This window comes from Capra hircus, chromosome 10, assembly GCF_001704415.2.
Source record: "Capra hircus breed San Clemente chromosome 10, ASM170441v1, whole genome shotgun sequence".
Classification (NCBI taxonomy): Eukaryota; Metazoa; Chordata; class Mammalia; order Artiodactyla; family Bovidae; genus Capra; species Capra hircus.
This window is the reverse complement of record NC_030817.1, coordinates 72,019,427-72,035,239: the sequence shown is the minus strand read 5'-3', so window position 1 is coordinate 72,035,239 and position 15,813 is coordinate 72,019,427. Positions and strand designations below refer to the sequence as shown.

General features: G+C 39.6%; 1 protein-coding gene across 2 annotated transcripts in view; it reads right to left on the bottom strand.

Annotated features, from left to right (window-relative positions):
• Positions 1-5,592, bottom strand: part of DPH6 (diphthamine biosynthesis 6) — a 193,307-nt gene extending 187,715 nt beyond the window's left edge. For both annotated transcript variants that reach the window (XM_018054492.1, XM_018054493.1), the window contains exons 1-2: positions 5,506-5,592; positions 2,029-2,123 (exon numbers count right to left, since the gene is read on the bottom strand). In XM_018054492.1, coding sequence (XP_017909981.1) covers positions 2,029-2,123; positions 5,506-5,528 — 118 coding nt within the window. In that variant the 5' untranslated portion in view covers positions 5,529-5,592. The remainder of the gene's footprint in view (positions 1-2,028; positions 2,124-5,505) is intronic.

The following is a 15,813-nucleotide window of genomic DNA, read 5'->3' as shown; positions in this document are numbered from 1 at the left end:
CACGACTGAGCGACTTCACTTTCCCTTCCCTTTCTAAACATACTACTTTGAAAATACTATTATTATTAATCATCAGAAACCCATACAAAATCCTAAAGTGTATGTTTACACCTGACCCTCCACAGGACCTTCACAGGACCTATTCTACTTCCTCGTATAAAATATTTCTAATCTTTATACTTCCACTTCACTTCAAGCATTACTTGGCTCTTGACTTCTCCTCTCAAGAAGTTTACAAAAAATCTATTTGGGCATTAAAAAAATAGAAAACAACTCTAAAATGATATAAAAATAAAAATTCAATAGGCTGGCAGCACTGAAGAAGGAACAAAGGAAGGAAGAAAAATATCTAGTGCAAGATTCAGATTTTACTGGCTTCCCTGGGAGCTCAGAGGGTAAAGAATCTGCTCGCAACCCAGGTTCAATCCCTGGATCAGGAAGATCCTCTGGAGAAGAGAATGGCTACCCACTCCAGTATTTTTGCCTGGAGAATTCCATGGACAGAGGAGCCTGGTGGGCTACAATCCAAAGTTCTGCAAAGAGTCGGACATAACTAAGCGATTAACACTCACTTTTACTCACTCACTCAGATTAAACTAAATTTGTTGGGGACCTACTTCACACCAGGAATTATTAGTGTTTTTGCATATAATACTCATTTAATTAAACCTAAAATAACAGTAGAGCAAAAGCATGGAATCTTAAAAGAAGCTGAGTAAAGGGAATGATAAAAAGATCTTAGTAGAAAAGCAGTAAGAGTTAGACAAGTTTAATCTCCCTCTATTACATTTTAACAGTTAATATCTATGGTTGCATGAGTATAATAAAAGAATATGAAAAGCAAATCAATGAATATTTTTCTTTTATTTAAAAGTCTGATTGGGAAAAATATATATATAATTATGTGTAGTGATGGATGTAAAGTAAACTTACTGTGGTAATCAAGTGAAATGATTATATATTATATATATATAAAATCACTGTTATATACATAAAGTGAATACAGTATTATATATCAACTATATCTCAATTAAAAAAAAAAAGATTTTGTTGGTTGAACTGTGTCACTCCCAAATACTTGGAGTAAAGTCCTAACATCTAATACCTCAAAATGTTACCTTGTTTGGGAATAGAGTCATTGAAGATATAATTAGTTAAAATGAAGTCATTAGTGTGAGCCCTTCACCAAATATGACTGGTGTCCATATTAAAAGAGGAAATTTGGATACCATGGACACAGAGGGAAAAAAATATCTAAATGGAGAAATTTCACTGGAGAGAAACTGAAAAAAGTAGCTAAAATAAGGTCTGTGGATTATTTGTAGGTGTCCTTATTACCATAGATGAATAAAAAGTGGAAATGTATTGTTCAATGGCTTTCTCAAGTATCACACATTTAGTTTACATCTAAGATGGCTAAACTGAATGCTTTTAATAACAAAATTTACATATTATCATTTATGTCTTACTTTCCAAGCTCCAAAGAGTTGTATGCTATTTACCCGTGCATTGCCAACAACACTTGGAAAATTGTTGTAATGGAACAACAGTGCACTCTGAAGTAAGAGGATTCAAGTATCAGCTCTACAAGTTTGTATTAGCTATTTTACCTTGGACAAAACTGTAAAACTCTAAGCTTCAGTATCTTTGCCTAGGAGTAACTTTCTAGGAGTTCTTAGGAGGATTAAATATTACATAATTGAAAACACTTAGCTCAGAATGTAGCATCTGCTGCTGCTGCTAAGCCACTTCAGTCGTGTCTGACTCTGTGCGACCCCAGAGATGGCAGCCCACCAGGCTCCCCTGTCCCGGAGATTCTCCAGGCAAGAACACTGGAGTGGGTTGCCATTTCCTTCTCCAATGCATGAAAGTGAAAAGTGAAAGCGAATGTAGCATCTAAACAGTGTTAAAGATATAAGAGTTCCCATTAATTGTTTGCATATTGCATACAAGAGAATGCAATTATGAGGCTGGAGTTTAGAGAACTTTAGTCATTTAGAGAACTTTCCAATATACGTATACACTTACCTTGGTTTTCAGCAGGTCTTAGATTTGCTAAAGCAACAATCTGATGCCCAGCAGCAACGCACTGCATCATATTATAACAGCTGTCCTTCCCACCACTAAAAAAATAAATAGATAAGCAGACAAATAAATATCAGGTTACTGTTATTAAATATAGATTCATTATACATCAAAACAGAACACATTATTTTTTTCAGCTTTTCAGAATATAAGAGACTTAGTTCGCATTAGAATGTGTAATTTCCACAGCATATGCAACTGATCAAAGGAAACTGAATATCTGAAGTCGTTACTCACAAGGGCTTATAAAATTATATGCCATAATAACAAAGATTATGCTAAAATGGTAACTCTTTGGTTTCTGATAGCTGTTTTGCTTTAAAATATAAAGTGTTTTGCAAATAAAAAATGATTTAATTTTACATTCCAGTTAAACACATTATATATACTGCTCAGATGAAATTTTTTATGAAAAAGTACAAAAAGTACCTGTTCTTTCCCACTTTGAGAATGCTAATGATGGTCGCCAGCACCAATTAAAGGATCAAATTAAAAATCTGAGATGCAGTCAAATGACAAAGTTTGACATACTTGGTGGGTTCAAATTCTGTAGAGGTTGAAATTGAAATGCTGAATTACACTGATAAAGTTAAACATCAGTACTGTAAGAACTTCAGCTTTCAACCATCACCACATACGATGGCAGGATAAGGCTTGAGTCATAAATCTAATAAACAAATTGACAGGAACTTCTAAATTCTGGTACCAAATCCACCTAAGGCAAATCACTTACTCAAGACCAGTGTCAGTTCATCTTTAACAAAGTTGAATTGCAACCATTATAGTATTTTGGTTAAATACTCTACTGTTCCTCTCTATGCATGTTTCTTCTTTTAAAAAAAATCATTGTCTCTCTTCCTTTGTTTTATTCCTGTTTCCTTTCGTATATATCCAAAATCAGAACTTGGCCTTTTATTTTAAAATATGCTAAGACCTAAAATACGATTTTAAAACAGTATTTCCCAAATTGTGCCCTGTAGGTAGCCGTTCCCTTCTCCAGGGGATTTTCCCAACCCAAGGATCAAACCCAGGTCTCCCACATTGCAGGTGGATTCTTTACCAGCTGAGCCACCAGGGAAGCCCAAGAATACTAGAGTGGGTAGATGATCCTTTCTCCAGCAGATGTTTCCAAACTAGGAATCCAACAGGGATCTCCTGCATTGCAGGTGGATTCTTTACCAGCTGAGCTACATGGGAAGCCCCCTGTGGGACAACAGTGTCCAACAAATGCTCTAAGAACATAAGCTTTTCAAGGTCAAATTAAGTTTAGAAAAGGCTGAGTCCCTTACTCACTTCTTAGAACATCACAAAATACATAACATATGTTAGGGGAGACATCCTACAGAAGATCAGAATTTTAGTTCCCAATTCTGGAATACTAAGCTAAGTTACTCATTGTGCTTGGGTTTGTATGCTTTGTTACAAAATTAGAGAATGACCTAACTAATCTTCAAGGTGCCATTCAACTGTAAAATTAAATGACTCAATCTTTTGTATATTAGGAAAATAATGTTCTTCACAGTCTAAAGATACGTAAGAATCTTGGTTTCACTTATTCCCTAGAATGCACACACATATCTCATCTCTTAGTGCACCCACATACACACACGAAACATACTTATTACAAGTAGAGTCACAGTATTAAATTCAAATCCAAATACATTCAAGTGTATGTGCATACAAATATATATATGTACTATGTATGCATTCACATTTATATTGGAGAAGGAAATGGCAAACCACTCCAGTACTCTTGCCTGAAAATCCCATGGACGAAGGAGCCTGGTAGGTTACAGTCCATGGGGTGGCAAAGAGTCAGACACGACTGAGCGACTTCACTTCACTCACTTCATACTTTATCACTGGAGAAGGAAATGGCAACCTACTCCAATATTCTTGCCTGCAGAATCCCATGGACAGAGGAGCCTGGCGGGCCATGGTCCATTGGGTCGCAGAGAGTCGGACACAACTGAAGTGACTAAGCACGCACGCACTCACATTTGTATGTACATACTATGTTCTGTAGTCCAACTTATAGCATATCTTCCAACACTTACACAGATCTTACATTTTAGCAACAATTTTCCAACACTGCTTCTTTTAAAAAGTAATTAGCTTATTATAAAAGTAAAATATGTACACAATATATAGTGTAATAAATTATACAAATTTTCTTCTCTCTTTCCCTCCAACATTTCTGAGACTGTAGCTAAGTGTCCTACTTGAATGGTTAAACTTTTGGTAAACTGCATGTGGCTGTGAATTACTCATTTCCTGGACTGCTTTTTATTCTTACTGATCTATATCAACTGAAGTTCATTCATAATGGTGAAAGCTTAATCATTCAGTTTACAGAAGAAATTCACTGTATAAAAATAATTATTTTGGCACTATAGTCTTAGTATCTTAACAATGGCACTGAAGTAAAAGATGTTATATTGAGAGTTCTTAATGGGTCACACTGTTTTCAGCCAGTATTAATTTCCTAAGGTACTGAACAAAGATTTTCATGAAATCTTCCAGGTTGCATGGCTGCGTGTAACTCACTCTACATCGATCCAATTCTCATCAAACAAACGTTCAAACAGTTTAAATTCCCTTTTGCATGTTGTTACTTTGTTCCCTTTTGTTTCAGTCCATAGAACGAGTATGGAGCCATTTAAACTGACCAGCCTTTGGTCGTCATAGACACCTAAACATGATGGGTTACTACAGACTTCAAACTCTTTTTGGAATGTGGAGTATGTTACCATAAAGTCACTTTTCTAAACACAATGAGTCTCCAAAGCAATGGCAGCTGGATCTAGGATAAAACAGGATAATTCCATCTCTATCCTTGACACCAAGGTAAAGAACATCCTCGTCAGAAGCAATTCTGTCATTACTGGGTTGCAGAAGAGGGAGAGGTGGTCTTTTGTGAGAGGGGGCGGGGCTGGTAGCAACCTAGGGAATAAGGCTGGGCCGGAGGACCCGCAGAAAGATAGGATCCTGAGAAGAAAACGAAGAGAAAAGGGTAGGGGGACACTAAGTGGCGTCAAGTACTGCCTCTCAAACTCCACAGCCTATTACAGCTTTTGAGAATCCGACCCAGGTCCAAGTCAGACTAACTAAACGCTCTGGCGGTGAGTGCCAGGCATCAGTAGTTTAAAACGTAAATCCAATCTGAACCTAAGTCTGGAGCCCAGACGACCAGAGAGGCGGCGACGGGCAGACAGGAGTGCCAGCCCGGGACCTGGGACCCGAAGGCTCCGCCTCTTCCTGCGGCCAGGAGGAGCAGCCGAGCCCGCGACGAGCGGCTCCTGCACGGATACCGCCCGATCGGCGGCGGCGGCGGCGGCAGCGGCGGCAGCTCCCGCCCGGTCAGTCGGAAAGGACTAGAGGCTGACAGGGAAGAGGAAGGCAGCGTGGACGCCGCGTTACCTGATCAGAGCTGCGACCCTCATGCTGGGCGCAGTGCGCGTGCGTGCGGCGAGCGCGGGTGGGAGCTGGGAAGTCGCCGCCGTCGCCCCCGCCCCCGCCGTGACGTGCCCGGGGCCTCAAGCGCCTGTTCGCTCCGTCGCCTGTCAGGCAACCGGCGCTGCCGCCGGTGCGGCGGCCAGAGGGATACCTGGGCGCGGAGCACGCGTCACTTGGAGCCTAGTCCGTGAGTCACGGATGTCGCGTCCCCGGAAAGAACGCTGTTTAGGCACGGCCTAACCACCTAAGTAAGGGCACTGAAGCTGCCTGGGAAGGTCAAGGCCCGCATCGCAGAGCTGGGCTCGGGGGCACTGGATTTGTTTGGGTAGAAAAATGTTCAAAGTCACTTACGACGCTACCAATCGAAACACCTGTGGACGTACAAAGGGAGAGTACGTTGGTCTTTACTAACTCAACCACCCATCTAAAAGAACCGAACCCTTCAGTTTTTTAGGTTTGATCTCAATACCTCAAACTTCCTTCTGGAGCTATTCCCAGGACCGCTAGGCCCCCTGTGGTTTGGTCACTCTGTAATAAAGAAGCTAGGAAGCCCATTAAGGCTTGATTACCAAGACCAGCAGCCTTGCAGAAGGAAATTCTAGCTTCTAAACTTTTTCACCAGGTATTCATTGAATGCCTTTTGGGTATCTGGTTCTGTTTCAGGCTCTTGAGTTTCAGGAAGGGTGCTCCTGTCCAGGGCCCCAGAATGAGCTCTTCTCTAACGCTGTAAGTGAACTGTCTGAGGAGACACAGGTATGGACAAAGCAAGAGACTTTATTGGAAAGGGGTGCGCGAGCGCAGAGTAGAAGGGTAAGGGAGACCAGGAGGACTGCTCTGCCACCATGGTTGCAATCTCAGGCCTTATGTTGATGGGGTTAGTTTCCTAGATTCTGGCCAATCACTCTTGACTCAGGATCCTTCCTGGTGGCATGCTCATTGCTCAGCCAATATGGATTCCAGTGAAGAGGATTCTGGGAAGTTGGTAGGACATATGATGTCTCAACTTTCCCGAGTTCTTCCATCTTGTTAGTTCCTTGTTCCTTACCAGGAAGCAACCTAAGTTACTGTGGTGCCTGGCCAGCGTGGATGGTTTTGGTCAGTTTCCCCTAATACTTGGGATACATCCAAGAATAAAATAAAAATTGCTTACATCCCACTTTACTCCTGTGGAGTGTATGTGGAGGTGGGGAGAGCAGGCAATGTGCAGCTAAAAAGTTACATAGTATATTAAAAAAAGGAGTGCCATGTGAAAAAGAATAGAGCTTGACAAGAATCAGGAAGAAGGTGAGGGACAAGTTGCCAACTTGAAGAAAAGTCAACTGTATAAGTAACTTGTTATACTCTAGGCAGAAGAAGGGCTTCCCTGATGGCACAGAGACTATGCTGCAATACAGGAGACTCAGGTCTCCTGCATTTAATCCTTGGGTTGAGAAGATCCCCTGGAGAAGGCAATGGCAACCACTCCAGTATGCTTGCCTGGAGGATTCCATGGACAGAGAAGCCTGGCTGGCTACGGTCCATGGAGTTGCAAACAGTCGGACAAGACAGACTGACTAACACACACACATGCACGCACGCTTGCACACACACACACGTGCGCAGAAGAAAAAACTAGAGCCAAGACTTTAGATGCATTATGTGTCTGTGGAAAAACAAGGCTAGTCAGTGTTGCTGAAGCAGCCCAGAGAAGTGGGAAAGGAGTTTCTAGTGATGGAGGAAGGAGCATCATATTATTGATACCAGCCGGTGTTCTTGGCTTGCCCAATCAATAGAAATTGATAAGAGGTCAGACAAGAAATTCAGGCAAACAGAGGACAGTGAAAACAAGTAACAGTTCCCCTTGCTCACTCCTGGAGGCAGAGAGTGAGTCGGTTCCTTATGCAAGGTAAGGGTAGCAGTGTGTCCGGAAGTCATATTGGAGGGGTGGTTTGGGTGGCTTAGGTGGTTTGCCCACTCCTTTGGAGGGCTTCCTAGGTGGCACTAGTGGTAAAGGACTTGCCTGCCAATACAGAGGAATAAAGAGAGACAGGTTCAATCCCTGGATCCAGAAGATACCCTGGAGGAGGAAATGGCAACCCACTCTAGTATTCTTGCCTGGAGAATCCCATGGACAGAGGAGCCAGGTGAGCTACTGTCCATAGGATTGCAGAGTCTCACGTCACACACCTGAAGCGATTTAGCATGCATACACCACTCCTTTAGTAGTGTTGGGGCTTCCCATGTGGCACAGTGGTAAAGAATCCTCCTGCCAGTTCAGGAGACACAAGTGATGTGAGTTTGATCTCTGAGTCAGGAAGATTGCCTGGAGTAGGAAATGGCAAATGACTTGGCCACCATACATGCACACTGGTGATGTTAAGCACAGGGGGCATGTGCAGTACCCTCTTTCTTTTGCTCCCAACACCTTGTGTTTGCTCCCAGTTCTTCAGAAGTGGTAGTTAGAATTTTTTTGGTCTTTTTGTATCTTGTATACTTCTCATGCAAGCACTTATTTTTAGTCCTTTAAAGTTTCTTTGTATTTTGTTCCTGGAGAAATGTTTGTTCAGGTGTAAGCACTGCAGCAAAGGGTATCAGGTCCCAGCCTGTCTCGTATTATCAATCCTTTTGTATGGGAAGCACACTGACTGAAACCACCCACTCTGAACAGGTACCATAGTAACCATTTGCATGAGTTGTTTTACAACAGGAGATCCTGGTAAATATCACAGAACTAATAAGCCACCACCAACCGGAAGAGTTCAGGAAAGGTTAAAAGGAGACACCACATGTCCAACCACCTCCAGATCCTTTTTGCTGGTATCCATCTTGGCTGAGCAAGGTGTGCACCACCAGGAAGGACTCTGAGTCAGAATGATTGACTGCAGACGACCCAGAAACTAACCCCATCACCATAAAACCCGAGACTGCGGAACAGTCAGTTCTGCTGGGTTCCCTTACCCTAACTGCTCTCTGCCCGGGCAACCTTCCCCAATATAATCTCTTGCTTTGTCAGCACATGTGTCTCCTTGGACAATTCATTTCCAACTGTTAACCGAGAGCCCAGTTTCGGACCCTGAAAGGGGTCTCCCTTCCTGCAACACCTTCAAGTTAGGCTCTAACAAGGGTCCTCCTGCCTGGTTCTGTTTAGAAGCAAAACAGATCTTTGTTGTTGTTGTTTAGTCGCTCAGTCATGTCCTACGCTTTGTGACCCCTGTTTCTGTAGCCTGCCAGGCTCCTCTGTCCATGGGATTTCCCAAGCAAGAATACTGGAGTGGGTTGCCTTACCCTTCGGTCAAAGAATGGAGAGGTGTGAGTTCTAGAAGAACAAACTCTCCTCAGCAGGCCATGGGCAGGGCTGCTTTATGGGGTTTTTGTCCACAGGAAGGGGCGCAATTGTGTTGTTCAGGGTCTTGTATTGTTCAGCACTTAAGTCCTGGGGTGTCAAATGTAGCAGTTCTGCACTAGAACTCCAATTCATGTTTTAGGGGCAAAACCTCTACACAGATGCCCTATAGTAAGTGAAACTAAACACAAAAGAAATTGGACCTGGACACCTAGATTTCATATTTTTTTACGGAATCTCATGTGCTTTGCCAGTGACATAAGCTCTTGTAGGCCACTGAGGACTTTGTCTTTCACACTAAGGAAGTGAGTGGTCTTTGCAGCATTTTGAACAGAGGTATGACTTAAAACATTAAAAGGATGACACTGGGCTGTATTGAGAATACAGCTATTAGGAGGATTTTGCAGTAAGCCTGGAGAGAAATTATGGGGCCTGGAATCTGGATGGTACTAACTTGGATGAGAAGTGGGAAGGTTCTGGCTCTGTTTTAAAGGTAGAGCTAATAGAGCCACATGAGCTAAATATGGAATGTTAGAGGAAAAAAACCATGAAGGATGATGCCAGTTGTTATGAATTAAATAAATAAATACATATGGAACTTGTACCCAGTACATAGTAAGCATTCAATTTTATTATACTGTAATGTTCTCAGCTTCCCAGGTGGCCAGTGGGAAAGAATTCACCTGCCAAGCAGAAGACTGATTCAATCCCTGGGTCAGGACGATCCGCCAGGGAAGAAAACGGCAACTCCAGTATTTTTGCCTGAAAAATCCCATGGACGGAGGAGCCTCGGAGGCTATAGTCAGTCCATGGGGTCACAAAGGGTTGGCCACAACTTAGTGACTAAACCACCACCACCATAATTTTCTCATTAACTCTACTGCTCTTAGTATGGGTGACTAGAGCAGTGGTAGTCTGCATACCAATTTCAGCATCTAAAATGCAGTTTTAAAGTTGTATGACTGTGGACACTTATTAAATGAGCCAAATATTTAAGGAGGTAGCAATGTAGTTGGAGAGATATGACAAATGCATAAAACAAATATTCGCAATGCAAGAGGGCATATTTTGAATGCAACAAGTTATGTAATGCATATGGCAAGAGTCCCATGAGTTGAATCCATAGGATAAATTCTAGAAAAAGAAAAAGACTTGGATGATGGGTAGAAATGAACAAGAGGAATAGGTGGACCTTACAAAGGTAAAGGAGTTCAGAGCATGTCAAACCCAAATATGCCATTTTAACATATTGATTATTTTAAATTAAGGGCACTTGAGAAATAGTAAATGCAAGAAGAGCAATCTGACATCCTTTTTATTTCCAAAAGCAGGAGATAAAAGCCCAACATAAAAAATGCTTTCTCTGTACTTGGAAGGGGAAAGACATTCTCATTGCAACAACAATCCATTTGTCAATAAGCAGGTTGCCAAAGGGCTTCCCAGGTGGCTCAGTGGTAAAGCATCCACCTGCCAATGCAGGAGACACAGGTTCAATCCCTGGGTTGGGAAGATCCCGTGGAGAAGGAAATGGCCACCCACTCCAGTATTCTTGCCTGGAAAATCCAGGGAGCTGGTGGGCTACAGGCCATGGGGTTGCAAAAGAGTAAGACATAGTGACTAAAACAACAATTTGCCAAAACCTCAAGAAAAGTTGCCTTAGCCAGAACCCTATATGCATAATGTTCTACATGGATAGTGTAAAGGTAGGAGCAGCCCAGTCAATGTCAACAAATTAATAGATTTTATATCAGTATAGTCTAAGTTGATACTCTTTATACTATATTGAAATGACTTGCCCAAGATTTACCATTCAAAGCCATTTTGAGCTCGCTTCCTACAATCTCAAACTATTATAAATGATTATGGATTAGTTTGCAGGGCCAACAAAATAGGTGAATGGAAAATTGGCATAAAAAAATCTCACATCCTTGCCAGTTTACTTAGGGGAAACTCTCATAGCCAAACACTGTTGCTGGTAATAAGAAGTTGCAAGCTGTCACTGAATTCTGCTTCCTTGGCAGCACATCTAAATGATGTACTGATTGATAAAGAGTCAGATGCTCAAATCAAAACCTCGATATTCTATAGGTAGTTACTCCTCAGAGAGTATGTGTGGATTTACATCTCAAGTCAGTGCATCTCTGTGAAGTCACTGCATATAAGGACTCATCAGAAGTTTCCTTGGTGAAGATTTAGGAAAAAAGTAAATGAGTGATTATTTGGAAGGTAAATTGAAGGGCATCCTACATGAGCATCTGATGCATTTATATTAATAATGATAACTTCTATGGACCAGGCACTTTTCTAAGTGTTTTAGGTATAGAGACATTTAAACATAGCATCAAACATATAATATAGGATACATTGTTTTTCCCATTTTCAGATGAGAAAACTGAGCACAAAGAAGTTAAATTACCTGTTTTAGTCAGTTTGAGCAGCTTTAACAAAATAATATAGTAGTAGTTAACTTAAATAACAGCTATTTCTTTCAGTTCTGGAGGCTGGGAAGTCTGATATCAGAGTGCCAACATGGTCAGGTTCTTATGAGAGATCTGTTCCTGGTCTGTGGGTGGATGTAACCTCACATGGTGGAGAGAGACGTTTCCATTCACGAGAGTTCAATGTCAGCTCCAAAAGGCCCCACCCCCAAGCACCATCATATAAGGGATTACAGCTTCAACAGATGAATTTTGGGGTGATGCAAACATTCAGTCCATAGCACTGCCTTAAGTTCTAGAGCTAATAAGTGACAAAACAAAGATTCAAACCCAGGCAGTCTATCTCTAAAGTCTGTGTTCTTAACCACTGTATTATACCTGCCACTGAAGTGGTCAGCTTGAAATTTTCGCTAATGTATTTCCAAAATATGTCTGGAAGGACATTGCCATCATTCACTTCCTGAATTTCCTTTTTCTGTGCTTCCAAACTGACCGATCCGTTTTCTGAATGACACAGATTGTATTACATGAATTAATATATTGCATTAGGTCATGGTTAAATATTATATGCCTGAGAGTCATTTTGTCTCTTTTAGATATCTTTTTTCTTTACTCCATAATGTGCTGTGCTGTGCTTAGTCACTTTGTCGTGTCTGACTCTTTGTGACCTCATGGACTGTAGCCCGCCAGGCTCCTCTGTCCATGGGATTCTCCAGGCAAGAATACTAGAATGGGTTGCCATTCCCTTCTCCAGGGTATCTTCCAGACCCAGGGATCAAAACCAACTCTCCAGCATTGCAGGTGGATTCTTTACCATCTGAGCCATCTAAAGTAGAACGGCAAATTCGGAAGCCATAGGAGCCAGACAGGTAACATAAATGAGTGAAGTAACCTGGAATAAGACAATTTGGAATGGTGAAGACTGTGGCACTCATCACTTTGTGGTAGCTGTCTGGGCAAATGTGAACCCAGTGTTACCAGACCTTCCAATTTTCCAGGAGATGACGGAAATCTTCATTTTACTTAATTCTATTCTTCAGTGTTGAAAACTAATTTTTAAAATTGTAATTACTATGCACAGCAAATAAAACGTATCTCCTTATTTTTAATTTTATAATTTAACTTTAGAGAAAAATCTTTATTCTTTTGCTCAATTAGTATTTATTGATGGCCCGTTATATGTTTATGTATAAAAATTTGAAATATTAACACAGCTACAGAGATATTTTGTGATCATACATGTGCAAAAATGTATGAGAATGTCCACTGAAGAAAAATGGAAATCTCATCAGGACAGGGACTTTTAAATTATTATATTCTTACATATAATATTATGTATTATATTGTTCTGTTCATTAATTTATATTATTATTTGTTATTCACTTATTGAACAGTCCTGGTATATAGTATGTCCTTATTATATATGTATTGACATACACATATATGTGATTAACCTAAATTTAATCAACAGAGCTGGTTTAATAAATTATTGTGCCTCCACATGGTGAAATAATGTGTAACAGTTAAAGGAAAATGAAAAATTCTCTAAGATATCTTTTCAAGTGTAAAAAGCCAGTTGCAGAATATGTTTTCATTTGTATCAAAAGAAAATTAAACATATATACATAAATATATAAGTGAATATTAAAAACTCTATAAAGTTATATATTAAACTGTTAAAATGATACTTCTGATGAGAAAAATGGGAGGTGAGACTTCTACTTTCACTTCATATCAGTCTATTATTTCACTACTTTTGATGAATACATATGCATTACTTGTATATCTTAAAAGACTAACAATGTAGCTCCAATAACAAGCAAATGAAATAAAATAACGTGATATTATTTGTTAACTTTCAGGTTAGCAGAGACTATGAAAAAGCAATAACTGGTGAGGACAGAGACCAATGCTGGCAGGAATACAGGGAAAGGGAAAATCTCAAGCTCAGTTGCTGAAGAAGTAAGTACAACTTTTCTGGAAGGCAATTTGGGACTACATAATAAATCTTTAATGTGCATAGAGTCTGACTAAGCATTCCCATTACTAGGAATTATCTTAAGGGGATAAATGGATAATACTACAGAGAATGTTCTTTGCAATGTCATTTGTAGTATTGAATAACAGAAAACATGATAAAATTTTAGTTATTAGTTACATAAAATTACTGTGTAAATATAACCATGAGTTGATAGTTGACATACAAAGAATACACACACACACGCACACACACACATACACACACATGGAGGCAAAAATATGGTAGACAATGTAGAATTATGGTTAAGTAAGAGGTTGATACAAACGTAATTGCGGTTTTGGACTGTGAACTTTAAATCATTAAAACTAGATACATCTTTATTAATCAAAACAGGAACTGTTACAATCAACACATATTTTGCCAATGAGAAATAAGCTTGTTTATTCCTGTAGCATAAAAATCTGTGCCTAGGGATTTGATGAACTCTTGGCAAGCATTTTCTGCCTCCTGCTGGTTGTGGAAGTGTTTTCCCTGCAAAAAGTTGTCAGGATGCTTGAAGAAATGGTAGGGGATTGACAAGAGGTCAGGTGAATGTGGTGGATCAGGGAAAACTTCATAGCCCAATTCGTTTGACTTTTGAAGCATTGGTCATGCTACATGTGGTCACACATTATCATGGAGAAGAATTAGGCACATTTTGTTGACCAATCCTAGCTGCAGGTGTTGCTGTTTTCAGTGCATCTCATCAATTTGCTGAGCATACTTCTCAGATATAATGGTTTCACTGGGATTCAGAAAGCTGTAGTGAAGCAGACCAGCAGCAGACCACCAAACAGTATGATCATGACCTTTTGTTGGTGCAAGTTTGGCTTTGGGAAATGCTTTGGAGCTTTTTCTTGGTCCAACCACTGAGCTGGTTGTCACTGGTAGTCATAAAATCCACTGTTTCATCAGATCAAGAAATGGTTCATTGTTCTTACATAGAATAAGAGAAGACAATGCTTCAAATCAATGATTTTTTTGGTTTTTTGTCAGCACATGAGACATCCACTTATTGAGCTTTTTTGCCTTTCCGATTTGATTCAAATGTTGAATGACCATAGGATGGTTGACTGAAGTTGAGTTCTATGGCAACTTCTCATGTAGTTAGAAGAGGATTAGCTTCAATGATAACTCTCAGTTGGTTGTTGTCAACTTCTGATGGCTGGCCACTATGCTCATTTTCAAGGCTCTCGTCTCTTTTGCCAAACTTCTTGAACCACCACTGCACTATACATTCATTAGCAGTTGCAAGTTATCTCTGCTGCTTTATGAACCATTTTGAACTCAAATTAAAAAAAAATGCTTGCATTTGCTTTTTTATAACATAATTTCTATAGTCTAAAATAAATGTAAAGTAAACAGCAAGTAATCATTAGCCAAAAGACTTAAATCCAGAAATGTGAATTAAAATTATTTATAACATAACCACACTTGTTTAAGAATGTATTCTGTATCAAACGGAAAAGTTCAACAATGTAAAACCACAATTACATTTGTACCAACCTAATACTTCCAGTCTGGAATCAAACTAACTCCCTCAATATGAATGTCAATACTACCAATTACTAAGCTTTGTAATTTGAGACAAAGTACTGAAAACTTCTTTTCTTTAGTTTTGTTATTTGTAAGATAGGATTAAAATATGATCTACCACACAGTTGTTTTAAGAATTTAATCAAATAGTTAAATAGTTCATTATAATAACATAGTCTATTTTTGTTTTACATAAAGAAAAATCTGGAAAAATTCATTAACATGTTGATGGTGGTAGTCTTTGGGTGGTAAAACTGAATGGATTATTTTTACTATCATATATATCTTTCATTTTAATTTTCTAAAATTAACACACATCTTTGTAAATAGAGTAGATCTTTGGAAAAATGGATGACTGGGAGACTGGAAGGAAGGAAAGGAGGCAGGATACCTGACTGCTTCAGGCTAGGTCTGACAGGTAGGGAATACTCTGATGATATTACAGAAAAGTATAGGATCTAGTCTTTAGTTTCGTAGATTCAAAGAGTCTTTATCATTCATGCAGTATAGATCAGATTTTAGGGAACTAATAGAAGCTACACAGCTATTTTAGACTATAGAAATGATAGAAAAAAGCATATTCTTGGATTTCTTATTAACAAATCAGAATATATGTAAGTCAGTTGATTTATTGCCAATAGGAAAATGCAATTTGGAAACACATCTCTTTCATTGAAACATTGCCTAACAAATTGCAATCACAATGAGATACCAATACATACCCACTAAAATAGCTAACATAATAAAGACTGACAATACTAAGTGTTGACAAGGATATGGAGCAACTAAAACTCTAGTGTATTGTTAGTAGGAATGCAAAAATGGTATATCCTCTTTGTAAAACAGTTTGGCAGAACCTTACAAAATTGGACACATTTTTACCTTATGATCCAGGGATTCTATTCCTTGTATGTACTCCAGGGAAATAAACATACATATCCATATAAAATGTGTAT